Source organism: Strigops habroptila, chromosome 1 (assembly GCF_004027225.2).
Source record: "Strigops habroptila isolate Jane chromosome 1, bStrHab1.2.pri, whole genome shotgun sequence".
Lineage (NCBI taxonomy): Eukaryota > Metazoa > Chordata > Aves > Psittaciformes > Psittacidae > Strigops > Strigops habroptila.
Genome location: NC_044277.2, coordinates 116947279 through 116959383, shown reverse-complemented (window position 1 = coordinate 116959383; position 12105 = coordinate 116947279). Strand labels below are relative to the sequence as shown.

Below are 12105 nucleotides of genomic sequence, written 5' to 3'. Positions count from 1 at the left end.
TCATGTTTCTCACTCTTGAAAGACAAAACCCTTTCCTCAAATATTTATTTAAAAGTTTTTCCTATTTTTCATGATTCTTCATTGGAAACTCCACCTTTGGACACAGAAGAACTACACTAGAGTGGAAGTCTAACTCTACTACACTGGAGCTCTATATCCATAATATTACAGTGTAGTAATATTTGAATGAGGTGTTGTATGAAAAGGTAGAATTTTAGTAAACAAGATGGAAAAAATATCTGACCACCATTTACTCACAGAAGGATAATTAATGTTAATAACACTTACCGAACTAATATTCTGTTGATTTTTCTTTACTCTTTCAATCTCTGGAGTCTCTTTTACGGCTGTGCCAGCTCCTACTTCCTTCTTATAAAACACCTTCATTTCCCCAAAAGAAAAAGTAATTATGAGACTGTTAGCAATGCAAGTACAAGTTCTCACAAAAGGGCTGGGCAATTTTCCAAGTTTCAAATTGGTCTGACCATAAATCTGCTAAGAAAGCAAATACTTTAATTTTTCACAAATCACACCAATAATCAATAAGTACAATAATATTCTGTTTGTTTTCAACTCTAACCCAGGTAATCTATTATCATCTTTTAGACTGATCTCAAACATTTGTAAGTATTTGTAATGATAGTTTTAAGTTTGAAAATAATATAAAAAGTTAGATCATAATCTATAATCATGTATAAATGCAACTTTCTGCTTGAGTAATCTCATTCATTTCAATGTAATTGAACATGCATGTACATGCAGGATTTGAATTGTTGTTTTAATCTTCAGATCTTAAAATACTCTTAGAAGTGAATAGATATTATTATTCCTAATTTAACAAACTAGAAAACTGACATATTCATGACAAAATAACCACAACAGCCAGATCTATAATCCAAGTCATGCAATTTTTGACTTCTGGGTTCAAGCCAGAAAACTGAGGACTGCGTGTAACAACAAGGCTCACTTCTGAAAAGACACACATGCTGTTTAGATCATTCTCCTCTCTACTTCAATTGTTTCAGTAAAGGATAAAACACAAAACACATCAGTAGAATCAATCATTCAAAGTTACTGAAAGAGACAGTAAGTAACTGCTCCACAAATTCCAAATGTGGCTATAATTTAAATAACCATGGAGCACCAGTTCGTGCTGCAAAACTCCTAAAGTTTTACTTGAATTTCAGTATTTGGTGTCACAGCTGTTGCCACTCCAGTATTTCCAGGCTGGCAGTGTAAAAACAAGTCTCATCCTGGAATTCGTAGAATAAATCTTTACCATTTAGTACTTCTGCCTTTCTGAAATCAAGATTTATTTACCTTTTTTTTTCTCTTATCAATGAACCTTAAGCAATAAAACATCATTCTTGATGCATTTCTCCTACTTCCTTGAAGTCGTCTGTAACCTAGGGTGACTAGTACTGCCAAATATTCTAGAGGATAGTGGATTACTTATGTCCACAACTCATTCTTAAATGTTCAGAAAACCTTTAACAATTTAGAATTTTGTTTTACCATGTGAGAACAGAGACGGTTTATGAGTAAGAACTTGAAAATTCTTCAGCACCAACATGTCAGTACAAGGAAGGAAGATTTGCATAGTGGACTGAACTAAAATATACTTTTCTCTTTCACCAAGGAGAGAGTGGTAAAAAATGTTGGAGACAGTAATTTTTCTATGAAAGAGATGACTGTGGAGTAAATATTCTATTGTAAATCATCTGCCAAATGAGCTAGTGAGCTAAGAGCAGCACTGATCTTATCTGCAGAGCTAGTCACTTTTTTTGTTCCTTAAGGCAGGAAAACACTTGAGACAAAATCTAAAAATCCAAAGACTATTAGCGGTCATTAACTTTTTTATATTGGGGCTGCTCCCAGCTATAACTTAACTTAGTAAGAAGTAACTTACCTTTATAATCTAAATTGCACAGAATGCTGAAAGATTAAAACATAGAGAAAAAAATGATAATTCAATCACGGCTATAAATTGCTTTCCCACATTTGGAGGATCCAGCTCAAAAAAAGGGTGACCACAAAATAAAGCAACTGTAAATCACCTCAAAGACAAAATATTTTTATTTCATATTGTCTAGTATACTAACAATGGGTGTAATTGTCATCCTTGGCACTGAAAGCTCTGACTGATTTACAGGGCTGCAAGTTGTTCAGTTGTGTCAAAGGCTTGTCAAGGCTCAAGTAGTGGAAGGCTATTATATGCCCCGTGTCTGCCAGTGAGTCTGCACTGCCAGACACGCTGACCCATTTGAGGACTTCATCAAAAGCTATCAAAGACTGGAGCAGGGAGGAAAACAGATTAGTAGAGGCTAGCTTGGATCCCCTCTGTTACGCAGAGTTTCAGAATAGCATGTTAGGATGCCAGTGATAGGAGATACAGTACTAATCACCATCACACCACATAGCAGAGCACCATTCAAAACCAAGCAGCAACAGATTACAAGAAACAAAAGTGGAGCCAGTGGGCCTGTCAACAGCTTCTATTAGAAAGATGTATCCTTCAGATGAGAGCATCTGAAGGAAGAAAAGGAGCAGGTAATGGCTCGAAGACATTACAGGAGAGACCACTGCCTAGAGCAGCCTCAAAGACTTTTCTTCTCTCTCTGCAGGCTCTTACTTTCCTAGTGAAGCTGCAGTGACATGGGATAGCTACAGGTAAACACCTCTGAGAGAAACTAATTGACCTTCTACTCCTGTGGAGCTGGAGAAGCTGAGAATGTCTCTAAGTTAAAGAACATCTGTGTCAGATAATACAAAAATATTTAAGTAACTTATATTCCCTTCTCTCAAATCATTTGCTTTATGAGCATTACTTATTCTGCCGTAAAAACCAGACACTAACTGGACAGCCTTTGGTTCCAGAGGCTATATTTACTCCTCTTTTCTATTATATTGCAAGCAAAGCCAGAATTACAAGCAGCAGAATTAATGGGTCCAAAAAGGAAGTGGAACTGAATGCATCTCAAACTGGGCAATTTTAGAAAACCAAGCTCATAATTTATATTTAGGGATAAACTGAAATTAAATCTAGCATAAAATTAAAACAATATATCCAGTACAACGTAAAATCATTAGACATAAATATTTATGAAACTTGATCTGTTCCAATTTTATGTTCTGTACATATGATCGGAAACAGATGAAAAATCTTATATTCACAGTAACAAGCCTTACGGTTTTTTGTCCTTTTAAATAAAGTACTTCCTGGGGCCTGACGGAAAAAGAAAAAAAAATCTTCATTTAAAAATAACTGTGGCTTGGCAAGGTGGTATAAGTGGTTTAGCACAATTCAAAATAACAGTGTCACACCTAGAAAAACTAGGTATTTTTTTACCGAAAGAAATGAGTGATACAGCTTTTGCCAGGAAAATTATGCAAATGGTTCAAAGGACATTTACTCATAAGTTCCCTATTTCATGCTGCAGCACAGGAGAGCCTATTTAAACTGAAAAATATCTGAAAAGTTGCAAGCAAAGAGAGAAGCATTATTACTCACTGAACTGATGTTTTTCTGAGTACTTTTTATCCTCTCCATTTCTGGAGTGTCTGGGACAGCAGAATAGTTACACAGCATCTTCTCTGCTTCATCTTTGTACATTTTCTGAAAAATAATTTTAAAATTTGTATTTCCTGCTTTCTTGGAAGCTTTCAGAATACCCAAACTGCAACAAAAGATGCTCATAGCTGATGAGCCTCAACATCCTTATACAGTATTTATTTCAACCTCTCTCCTCCATGACACTGTTATCATTGTGTGGGACAGCTGACACTGTGTCCCACACTGTTATATTCTCATATGCATTATATATTTTCCCTTCACTGTCAGGATATAGATGTAATGTTATTTAGGTAATGTAAAAAGACCTACAAATAGACGTAAACAAATTCAATTTACATGGCATGACAGGCCTAAATACAAACAAGAATCAGGCAGTAAGATGATTTACTACATGTAAATTAATTTAATACAGGTATGAAAGCCTCTACAGAGCTAGAGAAAAGGTACTTTGAGCAATGTCTGTCAAGCGTTCACTGGTTACACAGAATTAAAACATTCAGTCTTTGAACTATGCCTACCTGGCTTGCTATTTCTGAAGCCCTTTTGACCCGTTGTATTTCAGGAGTATATGGGCCAATTTGCATTCCTTTTCCTATAATTTCAGTCTCCAGATCCTTTTTATATTCTTTCTGAAGAAAAAAAAAAAAAAAAAAAAAAACCAATCATAACTAATTCTACCATTATTTGTACATGCTGCCTTCAAAGCTATTTTGATAGCACTGTTCAGACTTTAAATAAATTCTTCAATTTCTTTAATTTAATGTTTTTATTGTGCATAGCTCACGCCTTTTAGCCCAAGTATGTTCAAGAGGATTTTATGTGTTTTAACATCTCATTATGTTTTACTTTCAAAGAGAATCTTAAAAGAGATTAATTTTGTACTCACCTGGCTTACTATTTCAGAAGCTTTTTTGGCTCGTTGTAGATCAGGGGTATCCGTGCCCACTCCCATTCCCTTTCCTTTAATTTCATTCTCCAAGTCTTTCTTGTATTCTTTCTGAAAAGAATAGCATTGAAAACACATGTCAGACAGCCATTGATTATGCAACTTTTAGACAGTACATAGCTCAAAGGATTAGGTATTTGGTGAAATATGTTCCAGCTGCCCCAGTCATTGAGTCGGCTTCATTTGGAGCTCGGCTAAGGTGCCTCTATACAAACACCCATAGTATGGGGAACAAACAAGAGGAATTAGAGATGTGTGCAAGGCTACGGGAATATGATGTCATTGGTATCACAGAAACATGGTGGGATGGCTCCTATGACTGGAATGTCGGAATGGAAGGTTACAGGCTGTTTAGAAAAGGCAGGCCAGGCAGACGGGGAGGGGGTGTTGCTATCTATGTCAGTGATAGGCTAGAGAGTATGGAACTCTGTCTGGGGACGGGTGATGACGTAACAGAGTGTTTGTGGGTCAGGATCAAAGGGAAAACAGCAACAGGGGACATTACGGTGGGGATCTGTTACAGGCCGCCTGATCAAGAGGACTCTGTGGATGAAGCGCTCTACAGACAGATAGGAGCAGCCTCACGCTCGCAGGCCCTGGTCCTCATGGGGGACTTCAACTATCCTGACATCTGTTGGAGGGACGGTACGGCCTGGCACAAGCAATCCAGGAGGTTCCTCGATTGTGTGGAAGACAACTTCCTCTTTCAAGCAGTAGAGGAGCCGACGAGGAGAGGTGCCATGCTGGACCTTGTGCTCACCAACAGGGAGGGACTGGTTGGAAATGTAATGCTCCAGGGCAGCCTTGGCTCTAGTGATCACGAGATGGTTGAGTTTGAGATCCTCAGGACGGTGAGAAGAGCATGCAGCAAGCTCACTGCCCTGGACTTCAAGAAAGCAGACTTTGGCCTCTTCAGGAACCTCCTTAGTAAGGTTTCATGGGATACAGTCCTAGAAGGCAGGGGGGCCCAAGACTGCTGGTCGGTATTCAAGGATCACCTGCTACGTGCTCAAGAGTGTTGCATCCCGACTAGAAGAAAGTGCAGCAGGAGGGCCAGGAGACCTCCATGGATGGACAAGGAGCTGCTGAGGAAACTTAGAGGGAAAAAAGAAGCTTATAGAAGGTGGAAGCGAGGACAGGCGGCCTGGGAAGAATATAAGAGCATTGCCCGAGAAGCTAGGGACCAGGTTAGGAAAGCTAAGGCCCAGCTAGAATTAAGTTTGGCAAGGGATGTAAAAGATAACAGGAAAGGATTCTATAGATACGTAGCAAATAAAAGACAGACTAGGGACAATGTGGGCCCTCTCCAGAAGCTATCAGGAGAACTGGCTACCATGGATTTGGAGAAGGCTGAGGTTCTTAATGACTTCTTTGCCTCAGTCTTCACCAGCAAATGCTCTGACCACACAACCCAAGCCTTGGAAAGCAAATGCAGGGACTGTGAGAACAAAGACCTTAGGCCCACTGTAGGAGAGGATCAGGTTCGAGACCATCTTAAGAACCTGAATGTGCACAAGTCCATGGGACCTGATGAAATCCATCCACGGGTCCTGAAGGAGCTGGCGAATGAAGTTGCTAATCCACTGTCCATCATATTTGAAAAATCCTGGCAGTCAGGTGAAGTTCCCGATGACCGGAAGAAGGGTAATATAACCCCCATTTTCAAGAAGGGGAAGGTGGAAGACCCGGGGAACTACAGACCAGTCAGTCTCACCTCTGTGCCTGGCAAAATCTTGGAACAGTTTCTCCTGGAAAACATGCTAAGGCACATGAAAAACAATGAGGTGGTTGGTGACAGCCAACATGGCTTCACTAAGGGGAAATCCTGCCTGACCAATTTGGTGGCCTTCTATGATGGAGCCACGAAAGTGATGGACAGCGGCAGAGCAGTTGATGTCATCTACCTGGACTTGTGCAAAGCATTCGACACTGTCCCGCACGACATCCTTGTCTCGAAATTGGAGAGACATCAATTTGATAGATGGACCACTCGGTGCATAAAAAACTGGCTCGATGGCCGCTCGCAAAGAGTTGTGGTAAATGGCTCGATGTCCAGTTGGAAACCTGTAACGAGTGGTGTCCCTCAGGGATCGGTGTTGGGACCGGTCCTGTTCAACATCTTTGTCGGCGACATGGACAGTGGGATTGAGTGCGCCCTCAGCAAGTTTGCCGACGACACCAAGCTGTGTGGTTCGGTTGATACGCTGGAGGGAAGGGATGCCATCCAGAGGGACCTTGACACGCTTGTGAGGTGGGCCGATGCCAACCTTATGAAGTTTAACCAAGCCAAGTATAAGGTCCTACACCTGGGTCGGGGCAATCCCAGGCACTGCTACAGGCTGGGCAGAGAAGAGATTCAGAGTAGCCCTGCAGAGAAGGACTTGGGGGTGTTGGTTGACGAGAAGCTTAACATGAGCCGGCAGTGTGCGCTTGCAGCCCAGAAAGCCAACCGCATCCTGGGCTGCATCAAAAGCATGACCAGCAGGTCAAAGGAGGTGATCCTGCCCCTCTACTCTGCTCTCGTGAGACCTCACTTGGAGTATTGTGTACAGTTCTGGTGTCCTCAACATAAAAAGGACATGGAGCTGTTGGAGCGGGTCCAGAGGAGGGCCACGAGGATGATAAGAGGGCTGGAGCACCTCCCATATGAAGACAGGCTGAGAGAGTTGGGGCTGTTCAGCCTGGAGAAGAGAAGGCTGCGTGGAGACCTCATAGCAGCCTTCCAGTATCTGAAGAGGGTCTACAAGGATGCTGGGGAGGATTCTTCCTTAGGGACTGAAGTGGTAGGACAAGGGGTAATGGGTTCAAACTTAAGCAGGGGAAGTTTAGACTAGATATAAGGAAGAAGTTCTTTACAGTGAGGGTGGTGAAGCACTGGAATGGGTTGCCCAGGGAGGTTGTGGATGCTCCATCCCTGGCGGTGTTCAAGGCCAGGTTGGACAGAGCCTTGAACCACGTGGTTTAGGGCAAGGTGTCCCTGCCCATGGCAGGGGGGTTGGAACTAGATGATCTTAAGGTCCTTTCCAACCCTTACGATTCTATGATTCTATGATTCTATGAAATTTGCAGTATTGCTACTGCCTAGATTGGTCACCACTTGGAATTCTCAATGACAATAATTTGTTGCATTCTATCAAACGCAAAGCTTGAACCAGGTATGGTACTGACCATGCTTGCAATTTCAGAAGCTTTCTTGGCTCGTCTTATCTCAGGAGTATCTGGACCAACATCCATGCCCTTCCCTTTAATTTCTGTTTCCAGGTCTTTCTTGTATTGTTTCTGTGAAGACAAAACTTCATACATTATATTCACAATAGCCAGAGAGTTAGAGGTAGATTTTTGCACAAGAGATCCAATTTTAAGATTTAGAGTCAATCAAAAATCTCGAGAGTCATAATTCTCAAGACTCTTGGCAATCTTTTGTCAGGAAAACACAACAAACTACAGGAGGAAAACTTTAGGAGATAGTCACTGAGCATACAAAACTCTACCACTGAGTTTTTAATTAGCGGAGGGGGGAAAAGGGAGGAATTAGACCATACAGCTTGCTACAATTATCCTCTACAGTAAAAGGGAAGTTTAGCTCTGCAAAACATAGTGTAATAAGCTGGAACTTAGTGCCAGCCTAATTGAAACACATTTTAAGAAAATATTTTATTTATGAAAAGACTAGATGTTAGAAATTTAATACCATACAGATTGTTTCCAGTGAACTTTCAGAGCAGGAAGTTGTAATTTATTCATTTCCTGAACTACAGCCATTAGGCAAGTGGCAGTACTCATCCATGATTGCTGCTTTTTTCCACACAATATAAATTATAAATAACCAATAATCAGGAAACAAAATGAATATTTCATCTTCAGCTTATCCAAGCAAGGATATATTTCTTGTTCATCAGCAAACTATATTAAAATGTAATACAGAAATACTGTATACAATAGCTGTACTTTTTTTTTTTTTTTTAAATAAAAAATTAATAGATTCTCAGGCAGTGCTTTTTCTGCTACTATAGTAGTAATCACCTTTTTTCTATTCTAGTTTACCTCTGCCTGTGGAAAACCAGGGTGTTTTTTTCCAAAATAAATATATATAACTAAAAAATTTCTTCTTGCTTTTCTTGTTGTTAATTACTTTTTAGGTTGTATGTTAGTTAGAAGTAAAATATCTTTCTTCTCAATGCAATGGTCTGGTCACTTACAAGAACAAGAGCAAAAAGACTTTCAGTCTTCCATTGCTATCTCACTCTGATGTGGAAATAAACACAGTAAAACAATTCTCTACTTCACAAACCACAGTTTTTTGCAAAAAGTATAAGTTAACCTGTGAGAAGACATCACTTCCTCTCTGCCAAAGGTGGAATGGCAGATATTTCTTCCCAGCTGTTTGTGTAAAACAGCAAGGAAAAGATAATCCTGGGAGTTGGAGTTATATATTCCTGCATTTCTTTACAGTGATCGGATTGGCCCTAGGCATGGCATTCCCTCAGGTTCTTATGGCTCAAGAAAATCAGGTTCTTCAGGAGCAACTCTACTTTTCACAAGTAGAATAGTCTGTTTGGATAAAAGATTTTCCCAAGATGCCTGGCAATTATTACCAAAATTTAATTTTCAGATAGCAGGTACATGATTCCAAAAACCTCAAAATTATTTCACTGACTTTTCTTTACAAGTCCATTAACAATCAACTCCTTTTCCATTACAGTATTAATTATACTATCTTATTAGTTAACAAATAGATAGATGGAAAAATGAACCTAGTTTTAAATACTGTATCTACTGACCCCACTATTTCCATTGACCTTCTAATTGCCTGAAAATCTGAAATATTTGGTTTAAGTTGTTTGGTTTTTTCCCCCTCAACTTTTCTATATTCTTAAAGCAAAACAGAAAGAGTCCTAGTATCGACACTTACTTATTTTATTATAGATTATGTAAAAAAAAAAAATTTCAGTCAAGTATAACTTAAAGAGTGAATCTTCTGTGACACCAATAAAGTTGATTAGTATAACATACCTCATTTAGTATCTGAGCTGCATTTTTCACTCTAATCAAATCTGGTGTATCTTCAAACACTGTCATTCCTTTTCCTTTCATCCCTTCTTCCAAATCTTTTCTGTACTCTTTCTAAGAAAAAGAGAGATTTCTCCACTTTCAATTGTGCACAAGATCTTGAAAAGAAATGCCACTTATTAAATGTCTGAAGGGTCTCTTTGAAATTTCTATGAAATATGAATTAGCTGAGGTACACTTTCCAGAGTTAAAATAGAATTGGAAATTATGAAATGTAAAGGTATAATGTTGAAAAAGTGAAAAGGTTTTAATGTCACCACATATTTTCCTGTTGTGGTCTTGAAAAATAGTCTTCTCCTATACAGCACTAGCACATTGCTTAGGGGCCTCAGCTGCCTCTCTATGGACATTTTAACTGCAATAGCATTTGCTTTTACAGACTAATATATGCTGCATAATATATGCAGTTTTTACCTTTGTTCCACTAATGGTATCACAATCAGGATGGATACCCTGAACACTATACTAGGACCAGTTAAAACCACTACTTGATAAACTGTAGTATAGATGCAGAATTCTCTACAGTGGAAAAGCAACAGAATGAGCTGGAACATAGCTAACACTAAAACAAAAAAAAAAAAAAAAAAAAAAAAGAAAAGAAAAAAAATAATTTAACAAATAATTCATTTTTTAAGAACTCCAGGTTCACCTTCTTGTTTCATGTAATACCTATCTAAGTTTGATTATGAAGCTTCACACAAAAATACTGAGCTACATCTTTGACTATGAAGAAATACATCATTTTGCTGAATCTTGAAAGATAATAATTAAACCTATGTAATCTTTGGGTTTGTTTTTCCTTGAATGTGGATATGAACTCATGTAATTCATGCAGTTATACATTAAAATACAATTTCCATTTTCTCATATTCTTCCCCTCTGGCTTACAAGCATAGCTTAGTTTCTCAGTAATGAGTCATAAAACTTGAGGAGCTAAGAATTAGGGAACATTTTAATGCATGTAGCACTATGGAGGGAAAATACTTCAAAATTTTCAAAGATGAACATCTACAACTATGCTTGCACTAACCACTTCTGTGCACATTCAGCAGGCAGCAAGATTAACTCAATGAAATGGAAGCATTTGCATTTTCCCTATTCAGTAGGCATACGAGTCATGTATGTACAGAACAGTACTGCACAAACTATATCCAGCTTGAGACTTGTCTACCTGGCAGCCAAGCTTATCAGAATAAATTATTTATTAGAGGCTGAATAATAAAGAAATATCTGAAAAGAAAATCTTTTCTTTAATCGTATGAAATCTAGCATAGACTAGGATAAGTTGTTTAAAGAACAAAGAAAGGAACAAGGTTTAAGGGGTTTTAATTTTAGCATCCTCAATTTGTTCTTCAGCAAAAACATTAATTCTTAATACAATAAATATAAACAAGGTACTGTTGGCTCCCAAATTCAAATGAAGGATACCTAGCAGCCCTGATATTTCTAACTATGAATTTTGCTGATACATTTACTTCTACATTTGGTCAAATAGTAAGCCTAATCTATAGAACCATCTAATGCTCAAAATCTAACATGAAAACAATTATGAATAATATAAAACTATTCAAGATACAAGGATTCTCAGTTATGGAAAAAAAGTGGTTTAATTTATAATGCTACATACAACTGAAGAACATTGGACAAATCTTAAAGAAATAGGCATTATAGAAAAACTGTGTCTCCTAACAAAATTTCCTTAAAGCAAACTATGTAATAGCACAGCTATACTATGGAATTTTGGTCTCCTTTATTTTTACCTATAACATGTATGATAGATAATAATTTCAATTAAATTACTTAAAAGTGACTATACACAGCTTGAGGCATCTATATAACTACAACAGACTATAATAAACCTGAAATAATTACTCAAAAGGAAAAACTGCCATCTGGACACCAACAGAAATCCTCCTTTCCACCCCTTCATCTATCTGGAAAGAAAACTCCATGCCCTCTTCATAACTCTATCAAACAGATGTCTTATGCAGCATGCCTGGAAGGTCACCAAATTTGGGCTACTTGAGCCCAAGGGAGGAACAAATTCCAAAACTGAGGCCCTCAGAGGGAATGTCCTGCAAACACTCAATTTTCTATGGAGTCATCTGATTTATTCATTTAACTCTATTTTTCTGGTTCAGGTGTACTAAGCTTTATCATTTCCTGATGTTCATAAGGAAATCTCAGGAAGTATTGATTCTTACCACAGGACTAATCAGAACATAAAATGACACGCAGTGATTTCTACTCATGAAGTCACTTTTGTATTTAGCTACCAAGTTAACTGTGAGTTTTCAGCACTAAGTAGCTTCTAGTGATGCCGCTTTATTGCTCATTTGCAACTTCACAACAACAAAGAAAGTAATAAAAATCCTCTACCTCTTTCAGAAAGTTAGTGACTTGTTTTATATGCAAGAACTCTGGGGTCTTGTCTAAATCCATTGAGGGTTTTCCTTTGATCCCTTCTTCAAAATCTTTGCGATACATTTTCTATTGAAGCAAAAACAACAATTAG

General features: G+C 38.3%; 1 protein-coding gene across 14 annotated transcripts in view; it reads right to left on the bottom strand.

The window, feature by feature from the left end:
* The window catches only part of NEBL (nebulette), a 248903-nt gene that overhangs the window by 42036 nt on the left and 194762 nt on the right, over positions 1 to 12105 (bottom strand). For 13 of the 14 annotated variants that reach the window (XM_030495792.1, XM_030495808.1, XM_030495815.1 and 10 more), the window contains 7 exons: positions 11970 to 12080; positions 9534 to 9644; positions 7689 to 7799; positions 4461 to 4571; positions 4093 to 4203; positions 3512 to 3616; positions 289 to 381 (listed from right to left, as the gene is read on the bottom strand). The exons of the other annotated variant lie outside the window; for it this stretch is intronic. In XM_030495792.1, the coding sequence (XP_030351652.1) occupies positions 289 to 381; positions 3512 to 3616; positions 4093 to 4203; positions 4461 to 4571; positions 7689 to 7799; positions 9534 to 9644; positions 11970 to 12080 (753 nt within the window). The remainder of the gene's footprint in view (positions 1 to 288; positions 382 to 3511; positions 3617 to 4092; positions 4204 to 4460; positions 4572 to 7688; positions 7800 to 9533; positions 9645 to 11969; positions 12081 to 12105) is intronic. 14 annotated transcript variants of the gene reach the window in all.